At 33.3% G+C, this 19,201-nt stretch overlaps 1 protein-coding gene across 1 annotated transcript; it reads left to right on the forward strand.

The window, feature by feature from the left end:
• Positions 1–6,035: 6,035 nt before the first annotated feature.
• LOC148190585 (citrate synthase, glyoxysomal-like) lies at positions 6,036–18,321 on the forward strand. The gene is made up of 14 exons (XM_088102786.1): positions 6,036–6,394; positions 8,982–9,162; positions 9,374–9,459; positions 9,951–9,973; positions 10,132–10,234; positions 15,155–15,217; positions 15,418–15,527; positions 15,815–15,934; positions 16,100–16,175; positions 16,375–16,448; positions 16,619–16,739; positions 17,088–17,185; positions 17,289–17,412; positions 17,930–18,321. Exons 1-14 carry the CDS (start codon positions 6,155–6,157, stop codon positions 18,059–18,061), a joined length of 1,551 nt encoding a protein of 516 aa, XP_087958912.1. The 5' UTR covers positions 6,036–6,154; the 3' UTR covers positions 18,062–18,321.
• Positions 18,322–19,201: the final 880 nt, after the last annotated feature.

Consider the following 19,201-nt stretch of genomic DNA (forward strand, 5'->3'; position numbering starts at 1 on the left):
AGCCCTTGTGATGCTAACTTGCTTGTGAGTGTGTTTGATGGTATTTAAATGAAAGGCAAAGTTGATTTATGTGACATTGTGATGGTAGAGTGTAAGAGTGTCATCTCACTATACACCTTTGAGTTTGAGTGAAACACTTTTGAGTGCTTGAGTGAAACACACTGTCTTTGTGAGGAATTGTTCCATGCACTGTATGATAACATTCTTGCTTGGTTATTGATTATTCATGACGTTTGCATCTGTTGTGTATGTCTTGATTATGTGAGCACCATAATTGAAGCTTGATTGGCTAAAGCATCATTATATCTTGACTAATCTTTCTATGAGGAGCAGACATGAGTGATTTACTTGTCTTAGAGGAAAATGCTTTTTGTTGTGCTAGACCATTGTAGTATGATTATCTTGTTTAAGCCAAGTTACATTTTGCTTGAGGACAACAAAGTTTCAAGTTTGGGGTTGTGATAACGGTTGAAAATACCGTTATCTGTGATTCAATTTTGATGTTAAATCAACCGTTTTTGACTTAGAAGATTCCTTGAACTCATGTTTTTAGTATATTTTTGTGAATAAGTGAGTAGAGGGTATAGTTGATGATTTTGTGAATAAGTAGAGGGTATACTCATGTTGTTAGTATAGTTTTGAGGACCCTTTTAGGGCGCTGAGCGCCAATTTTCTCGTAAGCTCGCCTGGGTGCCCCACTTAGGGCGTTGAGCGCCAGTGACATTGGCCCATGATCCAATTTTGATCTATTTAAGGACTTGCACGACCTAGGGTTGGTATCTCTTGATGGCTTGAGCACAGAAACATACTTTTCGCCGCTTGGAGGCAGATTTGGGGATGTGAGAGCTCTGCTCTTCAGTTTCTAGGGTTTTTCTATCTCTTGCATTCCATTGTTCATCTAGTTTCTCCATGATAATAGAGAACTAAACCTTATTTGTTGTTGGGGAAGATGTAACCTCTAAACGCTCATGTATTTGAATTGATTCCAATTTATTTATGCTTCTTTCATTAATTGTTAGGGTTATTCTCCTTTGTTCTATGTTTGTTATGTTTAACTCATTCATGGCATGATTATTGGTTTTCTTTGATATGGACACATACGGAGAAACCTAGAACTGGGGAATTTCTCCCATGGGAACTATTGCCTAGACATAGGGATAGAACGCTTGGTTGTCTCAAGCTTTCGTTCGTAATGCAAAATTAATTATTAGGGAGACAAGACATTGTAAACTAATAATTAAGGATATGATTTTTTCGCCGAGACATCGGGTTCTAAGTACTTTAGAAAGTGACATTAACAATTAATAAAGAAGAAGAATTCTTATATGCATGAGAGTGATCAGGTGAAATCTAAACCCCAACAACATATTCATCTCATATTATCAACATCATCCATTCACATTTGTGTTAAAGCCTCAATTGATCAAATTGCATTCATGTTTATTTTTGTTGCATTTGCATTTAAAAACCAACAAAATATCTTTTTAGTCTTAATTAGTTAAATAATTACACAATTGTTTAGTGCCATGAGTCTCTTGGGAAGCGATACTTGGTCTTACCATTTATTATTACTTGATACGATTCGGTACACTTGCCGATGTCTTAACAATTGTACACTATGGTAATAATGAATATAGAATAAGTATGTTTATACTTGATCTCAGAATAGGTTTTGATGATTATGTTTGAGGGCATAATTCTAAGTTAGGTATGCATTGGTTGAGAATTTGAGTAGGAATTACCATTTTGAGTTCTAAAATATTAAATTAAAGACCCCAAAGTGGTTTCTATAAGATCCAGGAAAAACGTAGTAATTAAGGAATAATGTGGTTTTGAGACTTGAGTATTATTGTTTGGGAATTGGCGTTTAATGTTTAGATGTTTCTTAGAATTATAATTGCTATATTAATTATTTAGTGTTATTATTGATAAAGTACAACACATGATTAGTATGTTATTAATTTGGTGATTTCTGTGTGTGACATTACTAATGTGATGTCTTAGTTTGATGGTAGAGATATTGTTTAGGATTGAATGAATGAGGGTTCAATTCCTAGGGAAAGGTAATAGTTTTAGATTTTTAATTATATTTCTGGCCTAGGGGTAAAAAGGGTCTCTTCACTTATATTAAATGGTGCAAAAATTAAGTTAAAGGGGTGTAGAAAGTAAAAGGATGCAAATAATAGAAAATCTGAAATGTAAATGAGAGATTATGTAAATCTTAGGAGGATTTCGTAGTTTTTCATATTTTAAAAATTAGTTGAGATAAAATAGGAGAGGAAATCTTGGTGGTTTTTAAAGACTAAGTGAGAGATTTTATTAAAACTAAAAGATAGAGATAGAGTGAAAGAAGATAAAAAGGAGAAGGGGAAACAAGGGTCTGCACATTACTACTCTAAATCTAAAAACGAAAAAGAGAGAGATAAGGGAGAGAAGAGACATTTTCTAGGAGAGAAAAGGAAGAGTTGTAGAAAACCTTAGTGCAAGGGAAGATTGGTGTTGTTTTGGAATTGTAGATAAAACCTTAGGATTGACCAAGGTATAGAGAAGCTTACCTTTGTTGACTTGTTGTTGTATGTTATATGTTATTGATTATCTTGGTTGATAATCCTTATTTTGATGCATGTGTACATGATTTTGGTTATGATTATTTGTGGTTATTGTTGGGTAAGGGTTTGTGTATACATGAGCATAGAGTTTATGTAATATTTGTGTTAGGTTTTCCTTATGAAAGTATGTATGGTTTGGTTAGGTTATCCCATAATAGGTATTAATGCTAAGGGGGAACAAAGTTATGATGCTTGGGGTTTTACCATACAAATATATGTTATAAAGATGATATGATAATCATATGTAGAATATTGGGTTGTTTGGGTTATAATCTGCATAATGATGAGTTTTTTATGATTCAAGTGATGTAATGAATGTATTAGGGCATAAGAGTATATGAGAGTTGAATACATGCATGATGTGTTGAGTATGTTTTCTCGTGATTTAGGGTTGATATATGTGTGTTTGAACACTTGAATTCTGTCAAGGATGTGTTTTAATTTGTTATAATCTATTATCATTAGTTATAATCGATTATTTGTGCATTAGTTTTGAGTGTTGTTTCCGAAATAATTGATTATTTGAGATGATAATCGATTATCCCTTTATGTGTAATGAATTTGGAAATTTGTTGTGTCAGAACCACTGAAATAATCGATTATCTTAAGTGATAATCGATTATCATAATATATTTTGTGTAAATGTGAACCTCTCGGGAATAATCGATTATCACTTATGATAATCGATTATCCTAGTGTAATTTTGCTGGAAAAGTGCATTTTGATGAAGAATGGATGTGGACCAAGCTAGAGGTGTTGTAGAACTTGATGATAATCAAAGAATGAGATTTGTGGTTATGTTTAGGATCAGGTTTGACTTGTGGTTAATATTGGAGCATGGGTGAATGTTGGAGTGTACCTGATGGTATGGTTGATGGACATAAGAGTGGAGGATAGGTCTACTTGTTGTACCTTGTAAATGATGAGTTTATTTGCGGATAGGTGCTTCCTTTTGCCTTGTGTGCAAAGGAAGGGTTGTTCAGGTATTGAACCTTCCTTTTGTGGGGATGATGGTGTTTTCCTTGTCCTTTTGTGGCAGGATTACAAGTTCCTTAGTTGGATTACGGGACTACTCGAGCAAATCTATAGGGGAGGCTATAGATTAGTCTGTAGGAGTAGCTACAGACAGGTGAGGTATGATACAAGAGTGAAACTGACTCTTTCTACTAGGGTGTTCATGGTACGATGATGCTTATGATGTTGTTCATGATTGGGATAGTCATGATGGTTGTGTATCTATAATGATGATCATGGTATTGGAAATGCTTCAAGTGATGTTATGTTGACAATGATGTTATTATAATGGTTATAGTAAGTTGTTGTTGTAATAATGTTAGATTATTGCAAAAGAAAAACGTTGGATTGCAACGTTCAAAACTTTAATTGCCAATAACGTTTAAATTCATTTTATTAAGCCCCAACGGTAAAATATTTAATGGCTTTTATTGTCTTTTATTGATTTTATTCTTTCCTAACTCTATAAATAGAGAGTTTTTCCCCATTCCAAAATCATCCCAAGTCAGTCTTCTCTCCTTTTCTTTTCTTCTTTTCCTCTTCTAAAATTATTCTGGTTTATTTTATACTCTTTTTAGAGATTCTTGCTAGTTTTGAGATCCTAAAAAATTCTGAGAAGTTCCTGTTGTATCTTGGGGGACTTGCGCAATACACCACGGGTAAGTCCTTAAGGACAGCGACTCTACACGCCTAAGGAAATACTGTTTGTGATTTTGTCAGCATTTTTTACAACAGTTGTTAGCATATGTGCTAATGAGTGAATATACCAAGGGTCTATGTGTCAGATGTTAGTAATGACATCAAGGGTCAAGGAATCAAGGATCGAGGATTGTGGATCGAGGATTGTGGATCGAGAATTGAGTAATTCATTGTGATTAAGTTGTTATACTAGAGAATTAGGAATCTTATTGTTTTTACTGTTGAGTATGATGTGGTTTTTTATGGTTGATATATTTAATGTGTTTATATCTTATTATTATAATTGTTTTATCAGTTTGCTTATCCCATACGTATTTGTGTGTTGTGCGTTGTGAATGAAATTATTGGCGATGATAGTATAATTTGTTATACGTAAGTGGATGATGTTGCAGGTGTTGTTGAAGCATAATAGATTTGAGGGATGACGAGGGATAAACTTGGAATTTTTGTTTAAAGTTATTATGTTTGAATTTTAAGACAATATAATTGGAGTTATTTTAATTCCTTAATTATTTTCATTATTTGGAATATGTAATTAGACAATTGCTTTGGAACTATTACGTTTTGAATAAATTATGCACGTTCAAATGTTAAAATTTTTGAAAATACGTTTTAACATTATGAAAAAGTTGAAATTTACTGGTTTTTGTAATAACACAAAATTTGGGGTATTACACTTTACAAAAAGTCTTCCTAAAGAGTAATTAGGACTCTTTTCACAGACTCATTGCACATTTACATTTGAACTTTGCTTTGCGTTATTTTTCTTCTCTTTTAATTTTGGTGTTTCTTTTGTAATAACCTTAGAATAATTTGTCATCTAGTTTAATCTACTTTTAGCTTAAGACTAAGTTTTGTTGAATGTTAGTACAACCTAAAAACAATTCAACAAACATCTTTACAACTTTATAAGAACAAAAACTTAAGTTAATTTTATCTTGAATAAGCTGAGATAATTGTATTATATTAAATAATAAATTTAAATTCAAAAAAATCTAACAATTAACCATATAAAAGTAAGTTCAGATAAAAAAATAATGTACAAACTTATACTATGAGGACAAAAATCAAGGAAAAGAATAATTATTTTTAAAGATAACATTATTAACAAAACAATTATACTAATTATACTAAGAGGATGGAAAGTGATTCAAACAACGAATTCCTTAATCATTATTTAGTTATTTTAATACTTCCTTTTTGGAGAGATAAATGAGAAAGTAACGTTTAAAAGAAAATGAATTTTTCTTAATAAAAAAAAACATTTATATCATTTTGTATACTTTTTTTTTTCTATTTTAGAAAAAGACTTCGAGTTTGGATTTTAAAAAATATATTTTTGAGAGGAATATTACTAAAATTAATCAATTAAATATTAGTAAAAGTCTAATTACTTTATTTTAGTTTTATTAATTATTTTTTAGTATATTTAGTGATACTATTAATATATACTTAATTATAAAAAAAATTGTAAACGGATATTGAAAGCATTAATTTAGGAATTTTAAAATGGAAATAATTAATTAAATTTTTAAAAGATCATGGTTGTATTTTTAAAAGCGAGAGTTTTATTAATAAAAAAGAAAGTTCAACTAATTAAATTAATAAATAATCGAAAAAAATATTAAAAATAAAATAAAAATGGGAAACACGTGCATTGTCTGCATATTCAACTCTGGAACGGACACGTGCATCAATAGCTGAAGCAATTTCTCTGTTCGTTCAAACCTCCAATCGAACTCTGATCCGCAAATCCATTGGCATATTCAATCCTTTCGCTTTCTTCAATCATTCAAATTCTCCAATCAACAAAGAACCATCGACACACAACCATGTCAACAGCTTCTGAACACACAGCACGCAATCGTTTAGCCACTCTCGCAGCACACTTATTTCCCTCCGACGCCGCCGCCACCGCCGCGATCCAACCCCTCCACCTTTCCTCGGCCTCCGGAGCCTCGCCGCCGGGGAACCTCAAGGGTACCCTCACCGTCGTCGATGAGAGGACCGGAAAAAAGTACCAGATCGAAGTTTCCTCAGAAGGCACCGTTAGAGCCTCTGACTTCAAGAAGGTACTGCTGATGCTGATTCATCCTCCTTTTCGTGAGACTTTTTCAATTTTTATTGTTTCGTCTGCTTTGAATCGTTTTGGAGTTGGGGTTGGCTCCTCGTTTTGGATTTGTGGTGTTTTTTTTATGTTGATGTGCTTCTTAGTAGAAAGTTGTGTTTTTACTTGTGATCTTGACCCTTGAAAGGGGTTTTAATTTGGCGAATTTGGTTGTGCTCAATTTTACTCCTTTGTGATTGTGTGTAAATGAAAATTTTCGGTCTTTTGAAAGTGTTAAGCTTGTCACATAGGTTCTAAAACTATGAAAATTTCAGATTAATCCTCAAAAATAAAAGTCGTTCAATCTAAGTCTCCAAATTTACTAATTACTATCATTTATGTCTGTGAGCTGAAGTTAATATTAACACTTTAAGTTACATACAATGCTTGTAACAGTTGGATAAACTTGATTGACGTATCAAAGTTAAAGTTTCTAAGTTTGTCTGTTTGTTTGTTTTTTTTCCTTAGTTTCAGAGACCAAAGTAACTACACCTAACAATTTCAAGGACGAACTACATGATTTTTGTGTCTCTTGAATTGATTAGAATGTGTGAATCACCAATTTGGTTTAGGGGTCGGTCGATTTGGTCATTGACATGAACATAGGCAAACTGATATATGAAATTGTAAATTGTCATACAAGTTGGTCTTCTATTTGCTGGGGTCATTTAACGTGCAAAAATCTTAGTTGACATGTCGAATACCTATATGTCATCCAACTAAGCACACACATACCTGCCTAGGGATAAATTGACCGAAATTGGATAAATCATTTTTGATGAAATTGAACACCCCTCTCTTGGTCTTCTCCATTTAATTTAAGTACAACTTTTTCTGCTCCGTTTCACAGCTCACACCATTATCAATTTCACCTCAGAAATGTTTCTAGAACATTTCCAATTCTAGAGGGCGTATACATATGCATGGAGTTAAATAAAAAATTTCTGCACTTGGTTGAGGATGAGGATTATAGTGACTTTTAAACTATAAAGATAAAGAGAAACATGGAGTTGAAATCACATTTTTGTGACAACACGGGTAGTTTATTTCTATTGAAGTACAGAAATCAATAGAACAACTGAAAGAGATTTTATATCATCTAATAATAAAATATGATCCTAGAATAGCACAAATATGATCTTCATATTTCTGATATAAAGATGTGATCCTATATCTGGAATTATAAAGATATGATTCTTATTTCTGTAATTATAACACTGACCTTGTCTGTGAACAAGAAGCAGCAAAAAGTGAGCAAGCAATCACTTATACATTTTCTCGCCCTAATTCTTTCAGTTCCTGAACAATGCCAAGAACATAAAGCCCAAATACATAAGCTGTGGCCAATTTCAACCTGCACCCAGCTTTGGTGTTCCCTGTGACATTCTGGATTAGGGTTTACATTTTTCGAGTAAACTTTGCATATTTGATCAAAACTTTAGGCTTTGTTGATGTGGAAGTAATTGCTTGCTCCTTTTTTTAATTCTTCTTGCTTGTAGGAGGATTAATCCTAGCAATCAACTGCATCCACTGTGAAAGTCTTTTTTATTCCCTATATGTATGCTCTTAGAATTGGAAATTGTGAAGAAATGCTTTTCCTGAGCTCATGAATTGTGTGAAGACAAGGTGAAAAAAGTAGTTTTTGAATAGAGAAGACAGAGAGATGAGGCCGGCCAAGAGTGAGTGTAACCTAATGCGAACTTTGAAAGAAAGAGATTTTTGTACTTTAAATGAGGGAGCTGTATGTTGGGTCTTTTTGTCAACATATTTGACCTTTTTGCTTTGAGAAACTATTGGCAAAGATATTTTTTTGTTTGTGAGCCTAGGGTTTGAGTGTTAGTGGCCCTGCCCTTGTGCTGGTCCTGAAGAGAGAAGGGGTCAATTTCATCAAAATAGTTTATCAAATTTTCAGTCAATTTGGTCCCTCTTACATGGCATGCACTTTTGGATGTCATGCAAACACCTAGGGTACCAACTCAGCTTTTCTAATAATTTTACAAGACACCAACTAATGGATGGATTGAATTGATTGATAATTTACAATTTCAGAGGTTATTTTTGCTTTTTTGTTAATGTCAGGGACCAATTACCTGACTGCTTTAATTTCAAGGATCAAGTTGGGGATGCACTACTTTGGCATTAGGGTCTCTCTTTTGTAATTGAGAACATGCAACTCGACCAAACTTCAAATGTTTTCTTTTAATTATTTCACTTCATTTCCTATTTTCAAAAGTTTGTATAGAAAACAGTAAAAACCAGAAAAGGAAAAAAAATTGTTTTTTGATGATTCTTATGCAAGCTTTTGAAAATAGGAAATAAGAAGGAAACATTGTGAAATTTTATGTTTACAAGTAAACCTAAAAATGAAAAAAAAGGTTTCACAATCCAAACAACTTTGAAGGTAAGTATTTTTTGTTTGTAGGTATTTTATTCAGATTTTATAGTGAAACACTGAAATTGTAGATATGGTGGTCTGTAATTAATTGTAATGATGTTTATGTCTGTTAATTCTTAGTATTAGATTATAGGGTTTTTAACTTTTTGATCTGTAGATATCAACTGGGAAAAATGACAAGGGACTCAAGCTTTATGATCCTGGCTACTTGAACACTGCTCCTGTCATCTCAAGGATTTCTTACATTGATGGTGATGCGGGAATCCTTAGATATAGAGGTTTTCCGATTGAGGAATTGGCAGAGAAAAGCACCTTTACGGAAGTGTCATATCTCATAAGTGAGTATTGTTTAGTAATTTCCTTGCACATGCATATTGTTTCTGATAAGTTAGTGGGTTTTTCTTTTCACTGATGATTAGCTGAGATTCTAATTTTATATCACCAAAGATGCATAGATGTCGTGTCCTTATTAATAAATTCAGGCTTCATTTTATGCATTACTTATATGTTTTTAGTGTTTGTTAAATCTATCTTACTCTGTCATTGTAGTGTATGGAAATTTGCCTTCTGAAAGTCAGTTAGCAGCATGGGAGTTCAACATATCTCAGCATTCAGCTGTACCACAAGGAGTTTTGGTGAGCTTTTCTGCTATCAAATAACTTATTGGTTTAAGGACCCAAATTCTTATCTGGCAACCTTTTTTGGTTCAGTCGGTAACCACTTTTAGATTTGTTAGCAAATCACATCTTTTGTATTATTACTTAAAATTTAATATGGCAATTGTATTTTACTTTGTCAAAAAACTTTGGTAGCTCCTTTTATTTTTATCTATTGGTTAGCATTTAGAATGAACAAATGATTCAAAGCTTAATCAGAGTTATTAAGCAGTAACTTCATGCACATACACATACACTTCATGTAGTTCATACATCATGAAGTCATAACTTGCACTTTAGTATTGTGGGTCTCTATTGTCGTTACTCTCAACAATGTATGCTAGCAATGCCTTTAAGGAGAAAATTGAGAATCATACTAAGCATTTTGTTATCTCACTTAATTAAGTAGTCAGATAAATGTTAGGGGTGGTTCCTGTATCAATATTATTGTTGTTCACTTTTATGTTAAGAATATTCCTCTTTTACCAGATTGGTTTGTGTTCTAATGTATAAGCCTGGGAATTTCTTGTGCAATCACTTTACATAGTTCTTTTGTCATGATCATTCAAAAGAGAGTAATCAGGTTGTTAATTTCTTTTTAGAAGTACGAGTGTATTAAGCTAACAGAAATGGTATACATTTTTTTTGTAGGATAATACAAGCAATGCCTCATGATGCACATCCGATGGGTATGCTTGTTAATGCCATGAGTGCTTTGTCTGTTTATCATCCTGATGCAAACCCTGCTCTCAAAGTAAGTAACACAAATTTTGGCCGAGTTCAAGTTACTGAACTTTTGATATGCTTAGCATTGATGCATAAATTATGGTAATATAATATGGATCTTTCAAACCTTCCTTTTGTATTCGAAATATGTATTTTTTTTTTTTGTGTGAAACTTGTCCTGTTTTGTTAAAATTTCTGTACTTGGCAAATCTTTTAGCTTGTTTCATTTGACTTTTTGAGTATTATAGACGACAATAAACTTTGCTTCTGTTGAGATTAATGGGATTTAGGCAGGTATGGAGGAAGAGAGAGAATAGAGATTCTGAATAATATTCTCATGTATGTAAATGACATTATGCGTTGGAAGTGATACAAAAAATAAAGATCTATTTTTACTTATACAAGACTCCTAATCCTAATGAAATTGGAAAACAAATAGTAAAATGTAAGGAAATATGGAAGCTAATCCCTGAAATTATCTAAGACATTCAAAACTACTTTAAATATATTACGATGATATTATGATATTCTAACTGATTCTAAACATTATTGGAGCCCCTGAAGATTTTAGATGTCTACAAAAATGGGTCACTGAAATTTTGGATTTAAATAAAAACTCAGAACTATAGTAGTTTATAAATTAATGTTATTTTTCTTTAAGTTGCTCACACTGCTGGTCTGAGTTGGTAGTTATTGCCTAAGGTGATTGCATTATTTAAGTGCATAATGAGTCAAGTAATTCAAAGAACTGCATCTTACTTTCCAAGTTTAAATCATAATTTACCTTGTGATAGGATATAATGTCTATGATAGGAGGAAACAAATTAAAAATTAGTTGTTAGTTGGGTTGTTAGGTTGAGTGAGACTTCCTTTATATAGTGGGAGAGTCTTTGCAGGCAGGGGATGTTTTTGGATGTTTTAGAGAATTGTTGACAGGATCATTGGCATCCTTTATGAAGGTAACATTGTCCCTTGGAGGCATTCTTGCTGTTCTTGGTGTTTAGAATCAATAATACATGATCTTTTCAGTGAGTTTGGGTGTTTTGCAGTGGTGTTCTTGGATTCCTCTATCTAGTGACCTAACAAATTGGTCCAACCTGCTGGATCCCTTTGAGAGGAGAATGTGATGGAAGGAAGAGTCGATACTTTGGAGGGAAGAGTAAGCTCGTTGGAAAGACTAGTGGAAGAACTGAAGGAAGAAACTAGGGAGGTTCACCAAGAACTCAAAGAGTTAACAAGAATCCCAGGAAGAAGAACCAGGAACCAAGATAGGGGTTCTGAGGGTAGTCAAGGGTCAGTGAATGGGGAAAGAAGGGGAAGGAAGGACGAGGCTGAGGAGGTGATGGAAGAAAGAGTAAATACTTTGGAGAATGGGGCCAGCAAACAAGGAAGAGCCATGACAGAAAAAAAAGACATTGTGCCAGAAATAAGAGAAATCGTCCAAGAAAAGAAAGACATGCTGCAGGAATGCATAAATCATGGAAGGGGCTCAAAAGGAATTGAGAAATCTATCATGAAAGGAAAGAAAGATGGAAAAACGGGATTGGATGCTGAGAAAGATAGTCTGCAAAATAGCAAGAAAGGCAAGAACTTCTCTAAAGAAGGCGAGTACTTGGCTAATGGTGAAGAGAAGAAGGAAGGTAGATCTGCACAGAGTAGTAAACCAGATGAGGAGGGAGCAGAATTGTTGAGGCTTGGGGTTAAAACAGTGGGGTTAGGGAGCAACCCAAATGAGGCCCTGGTGTCCAGGGGTGCATCCACTGTAGCAGTTACAAATCCATATCCTGAATTTCCTGATGTTATAACACCTGTAGATCTTGCTTCTATCAATGGCCACAAAGGAATTTCTGGTTTTTGTGTAGAGTTGTTTTTAACTAGCCATCTTGAATTACTCACAATAGAGGAAAGTAAAGATGGTAGGAAAGAAACTTCAGTAATAGAAGCAGTGCAAACAGTTTCAGAGTGTACTGCAACACTTGTGCTTTATGGGGATGGCCTAGTAATTCTGGAAGATCTAGAAGTAGAAATGAAAAAAAAAGGGTTGTTGTGAAGATATGCTACAGAATTTTGAGCCGTGCAAGAAGTAACTGGTTTTCCAGGTCTCTTGGTTTGAAACAGTTCTTATCATTAATGGAACAGAAGGAGTCATATCGACCACCACCCAAGCCTCCAGACCTGAATTAGTGGCTAGTAGCTAGTGAGTTCCCTTCTTATGATTACACGTTGATGAAGATGAGCCATTGAATCAAGCTTCAATGTTCCAACCTTGAGGACAAGGTTGTTCTACAACGGTGTGTAATGATAGGATATAATGTGTATGATAGGAGGAAACAAATTAAAATTTAATTGTTAGTTGTGTTGTTAGGTTGATTGAGACTTCCTTTATATAGTGGAGGTCTTTGTAGGCAGGAAATGTTTTGGATGTTTTAGAGAATTGTTGACAGGATCATTGGCATCCTTTGTGAAGGGAACATTGTCCCTTAGAGGCATTCTTGCTGTTCTTGGTGCCTAGAATCAATAATACAGGATCTTTTCAGTGAGTTTGGGTGTTTTGCAGTGGTGTTCTTGGATTCCTTCATCTAGTAACCTAACACCTTGTCTGTGATGTACTTATGAAAAGATAAAATAGGTGATTCTCTTCCGATCAATTTCTACAGTATTTACTACAATCTGTAAATAGCACTTAATTGGTCCATTGAAAACAATTATCCAAATGTTCAATCAATTATTGCTATAACTTGATCAGTAGTTTGTTAAAATATAATGTCTTTATTATTATTAATATTTATGTAATGGTTTTTACTTTTAGGGTTTTGTTTCTTACTTTTCAACACTAGATCAACAAAAAAGCTTTGTTTCTTACTTTTCCAAGATACAAGGTTCCCTCCAAGTAAAACACAGTATCCTATGGTAGATCTTTTGTAAATTGGACAACCAGCCCAATCTGCATCACAATATCCTTCAACTCGAGTGCTTCCCTTGTCCTCACACAACAATCCCTATCCTGGGTTCCCTTTTACATATCTGAGAATGCGAATCACTACATTCCAATGATCAACATGTGGATTTTGCATAAATTGACTCACAACTCCCACCAGATAAGAAAGATCAGGTCTTGTTATGGTAAGATATATGAGTTTTCCAACGAGCCTTCTATATCTCTCTAGTTCTGAGAAAAGTTCACCTTGGTCTCTCATTAACTTTTGATTTGAGTCCATAGGACTATCAATGGGCTTGCAATTTCTCAGTCCCGTTTCCTCCAAAATATCAAGAGCATATTTTCTTTGTGAAATGATGACACCTTTCTTTGATTGTGCCACTTCAATACCAAGGAAATATTTTAGCCAACCCAGATCTTTGGTCTGAAAGTGGTTAAACAAATGATTCTTTAATTGAGCGATTCTAGTGATGTCATTTCCTGTAATGACAATATCATCAATATAAACCATAAGATAAACACATTTATCAGGAGAAGAGTGACCATAAAATACTGAATGATCCGCCTCACATCATTTCAATCCAAAATTCTGCACAACCTGAGTAAATTTACCAAACCAAGCTCGAGGTGATTGCTTCAAGCCATAAAGGGAGCGATTTAATTTACAAACTAACCCAGACTCCCCCTGAGCAACAAACCTAGGAGGTTGCTCCATGTATATCTCTTCTTCTATATCACCATGAAGAAAGACATTTTTAATGTCCAACTGGTAAAGGGGCCAGTGACGAATGACAACCATAGCAAGCAAAATACGACCAATATTGGTTTTAGCCACAGGAGAAAAGGTATCACAATAGTCGAGGCCATAGACTTGAGTATATCCCTTAGCTACTAGACGAGTTTTGAGGCGATCGATTGCACCCTTAATAGCATAGACTCATTTACAACCAGCAGGCTTCTTACCAAGAGGAAGAGGGACAAGGTCCCAAGTGCCATTGTGTTCAAGTGCCTGTTATATTGAAAAAATTGACACACCAGGTAGGGATGTCTGTGGGTTGGGTTGGGTTTATGCATTTTCTTTATTAAACCAACCCAACCCACTCTAGAGCCGGTTGGATTGAGTTAAGTCAATTGGGTCAAAATTTTGAAAAACTTAATTTTTTTGTTAAAAATTGTAATTTTCAAGTATCAACCTAGTTAAAAATATGACAAGATTTACATAAATTAATTCAAGGCTTCAAGTAAGTCAATAAGTCAAGTCATAACAAGTTTGTCCAAACTAATTCAAAACATGAAAAATAAAAACATAAAACAATTTGTCTATAACATAAGTACAGATGTGAGTTTTGGGTTGGATCTCAAGTCACTTATATTAAACCCATCACTCAACCTGTATAAGAGTGGGTTAGTTTGAGTTAGGTCTGAGTTTGACCCAATTATAAATGAAACCTAACCCAATCTAATTGGGTTGGATTGGGGCGAGTTGGATCATAGGGTAACCCGACCCAATGAATACCCCAACACCAGGGCTTATGTTTTTGTTGATTATACCTTGAAGTCATATATCAGACAGTTAGCTTATTCCCTATTTAGTTATGACAGTTGTTAGTTTGTTATAGCAGCTGTCAGTAACTATCAGTTAGTTAGTTTATCCTATTACTTAGTTATGTCAGCTGTTAGTTTGGTATAACAGCTGTCAGTAGCTATCTGTTAGTGACTCTTATAAATACTGTGGTAAAATCACAATGTAACCATAATTGGTAAAATAGAAGAGATTCGATGTATCTCTCTGTTTCTTTAGTTTTTTTATGCCTGCACACCTATCGAGGTGATGCTGTTTCATTATTTTTGACAGTGATTCTCATGGGGTATAATGTTTTCCTATGCCTTACTTCAATATACATGTGTGCAGATTTGTACTCTGTTATTTATTAAGTTCATAATGTTACTGCCTTGTATTTGATTAAGCTTCGATTATTTCTTTTAACAGTTTTTTATATTTTAATATAGGGTCTTGATATCTACAACTCAAAGCAAGTGAGAGACAAGCAAATAGCACGGATTATTGGAAAGGTTTACTTGTTGAGTTGTCTTTATTCTTCTTAATTATCTGTCCATGGTATATTTAATTAGTGATTCAATTATTCTAAATGCTTTCCATGCTTATTGGTTATTTTCTGAATTTTTGTGAAAAATTAATTCAATTCAATGCTTATTTGCAAGGGCTGTCGTACTGCTTTGTTGCATCATCCTTTTTTCTACTTTGACTGCAGATAACGACAATTGCTGCTGCTATTAATCTTAGATTGACAGGAAGACCGCCTGTGCTTCCATCCAACGAACGTTCTTACACAGAGAATTTCCTATACATGCTAGATTCTTTGTATGTCGTACTGTGTAAAGTCTGATTGATATTTGTATCAACCTGAAGTTGTTTCTTGTGTTAGTTATTTCTTCGTCTGATCTTCATGGATTTTCTTTTTCTTTTCTTCATATATGTAAAAAATCAAAATCTTATGAATCAAAAGTAACAAGATTTACTCACCAAAAGGTACTATTTAGTATGATTTAATCAACGATGGTAGAGTTGTATTCACATTAGCTGAATTTTGTTATCGTGAGACTATATGAGCATAAATCAAATAATGTCTCCGTTATTCATGTTTTCAGTGGCAATCGATCATATAAACCTAATCCCCGGCTAACTCGAGCGCTAGATATTATCTTCATCCTGCATGCAGAACATGAAATGAATTGTTCTACATCTGCTGTGCGGCACCTCTCATCAAGGTAGAATGTTAGTACTTAAGCATGAGAGTTCTGCAAATCAAATTTACTGAGTCTGCCTCAACTGTGTCTAAATAGTCACAAGTGACACAATTTAGCCCAAGTAGTAATTTTCCAAGTAAAAGGAAGTAACCTATCTCATCATATTGCCTTATTTTCACCTTGCAGTGGTGTTGATGTATATACTGCTGTTGCTGGGGCCATTGGGGCTCTATATGGACCTCTTCATGGTGGAGCCAATGAGGTAATGTAAACATGGAAAGCAAATAGAGTAGAATTCTATCTAACCTTTGTATAGTGTAGAAACTATAGGTTTCGTGGCTTAAGATGTTCTTGTGATTATTTTACCATTGCTTACTTTAAATACGGAAAGAAAGTAATTTAGAAATCTAACCTTTGATTATACTCATTTGACTATGCTAATGTAACTTTTTGTTACGCAGGCTGTCCTCAAAATGTTGAGTGAAATTGGAACGGTTGAGAACATTCCAGCGTTCATTGAGGGTGTTAAAGCCAGGTAGTTATTACTTTTTTCTTTCTTGTATCTTTTCGTTTCCCTTATCTGTGAAGAATAGTGAGGGTTAATGACTTGCTCTTTTGTGACTCCTATTTTTTGGGTATCTTCAGCGCAAGTAGGAGAATGATAGTTTTATTTGATATTATTGTCTGATCTGTTTCTTTCTTCAGGAAACGAAAGCTCAGTGGTTTTGGACATCGTGTGTACAAAAATTATGATCCAAGAGCCAAGGTCTTAAGAAAACTGACAGAGGAAGTGTTTTCCATTGTTGGCCGGGATCCTCTTATAGAGGTGTTTATCCATTTTCTGTTATCTATTTGTGCTGTAGTGTATCTGTTGTATGTTCCTTAAACTGGATATGCTGTTCATAAGGCCTATGAATTGACTGTGAATACAATATCTAAATATTATATTTTAAAAGTCTTTTTTCTGTATTATTTTGAGACATTTTTAAAAACAAATGTTGCAAACTATTTTGTATATGTATGTGTACAAGTATTTGAATTTAATTCTATGATAATTCAGTCAAATCCTTTGAGCTTTTTACCGGAAAAGTTCTAATGCTTAATGAATGTCAATTCATTTCAATAAATTTAGTTTGAATTTGTAAGTTTCATCTGAAATGATTTGATTGTGCAGATTGCAGTGGCCTTGGAGAAGATTGCACTGTCTGATGAGTATTTCATCAAGAGGAAGTTATATCCAAACGTTGACTTCTACTCTGGATTAATTTATAGGTAACCTATTATTACATTAAGTTTTTGTAACCACAGAGGGTAATATATGTTACTCCTCCCAGATTATTTGACTCGGATTGAACTGATGTTTTTGTACCATCAGGGCCATGGGGTTTCAACCTGAGTTTTTCACTATTTTATTTGCCATCCCTCGAATGGCTGGATACTTGGCACATTGGCGAGAGTCCTTAGATGACCCTGATACAAAGATTATGAGACCTCAGCAGGTTATTTCCTTTCTCTAAATAATTTTTCTGGTTATATTAAGGTCTTGCTTATTGGCATAATCATTTTTGTTAGTGCTGATATGGTTGTATGAATGTTTTGTTATGTACCATTCAGTATCCTTGAAAATGGTTACCTTGTTGTATCACATAGAGGCTGAACTATATCTTTCTTTTGGAATGGAAAATATTTGTAAATACATCAGATGGATATAGTAAACCATCACATTGGCATAATTGTATTAGACTTGATGTGGTGGTGGAAATGACTCAAGTTACTTTTGGTTTAATCGTAGTTAGTTTTCTGAAACATTTTCTCATAGCAGACATTCCATTAGGCAGTTAAACAAATATAACAGCAGTTTGGTGTGGATTTTTTGGTAGTTGCAATTGTCACCATTTTACAGGTTTTTTTTTTTGAGCTACCATTAGTGACTGATTTTTTATTTTATTTTTTTGGACGTTAACCGGACCAAAATTGACGTTAGTGACTGATTTTGAAGTATCTGTTATGTTCCAGGTTTATGTTGGGGAATGGTTAAGGCATTATACACCCATCAATCAAAGGACTGTATCAGGTAAGACTGATAAACTTGGTCAGTTGGCTGTATCAAATGCCTCAAAAAGGCGACTTGCTGGATCTGGGGCATAACTTGGATTTACTAGTGAAACTGCTAAGTGATCAATAAAAGCCACCTCCAGAGAAACTATATTTTTTTCTGGTACATAAAAGTATAATGGTTTGTTTATGTATAAATTATGGGACCATAAATAAAATCATTAAATAAAAAATAGACTATGGTGTTAGTTTCTTTTTTCTTTTTAATTCTCTAACTGGAAAAAAACTCCCTTGTATTTGCAATGCCATATATAATTTTGAAATCTCAGTCTCAATGTATTGAATTTGGAACAGATGGAGGGGTAGTTTAACTGCTAAGAGAGGGATAGAGAGACTGAGGTTAAACAGTAATAACAGATTTATAGGCCAATACTTTGTTTATAAACATAATCTATAATAGAATATTAATAAAGTAAAACTAAGGAGAAGACTTATTTTCTTTGTATGACCTTTTTAATTTTGATTACTTAAATATACTTTTGTATGATGAAAAAATATCTTAATTTTTTTTGTCAACTGTGGATGACTACAAAATATAGACTGGATCATTATTAGTTATTGGAAATTTAGTTTTATAATAACAGTGCATAAACTAAAAATTGAAAATAATTTCAATGAATGAGGAAAATCTAACTGAATTTTTGTTGTTTTATGTTTTTTTCATAAATGATACAAACTTGAAAGTGAATTCAGTTTCGTCCAGTCTCCAGAAAACTTCAACTAGTGGTAAAATTGAATTTTTAATTTATTTTCATGATTAATTATTTTATCCTATAAATTAAATTATTGATCACAATGACAGAGAATATAGCTTAACACGTCAATATGTATATTTAAAATTCAACTGACGGGAAAGTTTAATTCTACTTTATAATAATATATACAAAAGGAATTTTTAACGTACATATTTCTATTTCATTTTAAAGTTAGAAAATTAAAATAAATTATCTAGGAAAGAAGTATGTACATTTCAATAATCCAATATTATATAACAAATCAACAATTTTGCTGTAAATCATCAACTTTTTTATATTATTTTTATTAATTTTATTTTCTTAAAAAGTACTAATATACCAAGAGTTTGTTTAACTATAAATTCCATTTAATTTAATTTAATTTTATTATGTAATTTACGTAATAGCTAAACTGTCAAAACGGTTAGTTTATTACGTT

The sequence above is a fragment of the Vigna umbellata genome, unplaced genomic scaffold, assembly GCF_029865625.1.
Source record: "Vigna umbellata cultivar VRB3 unplaced genomic scaffold, Vumbellata_1.0 scaffold_734, whole genome shotgun sequence".
Lineage (NCBI taxonomy): Eukaryota > Viridiplantae > Streptophyta > Magnoliopsida > Fabales > Fabaceae > Vigna > Vigna umbellata.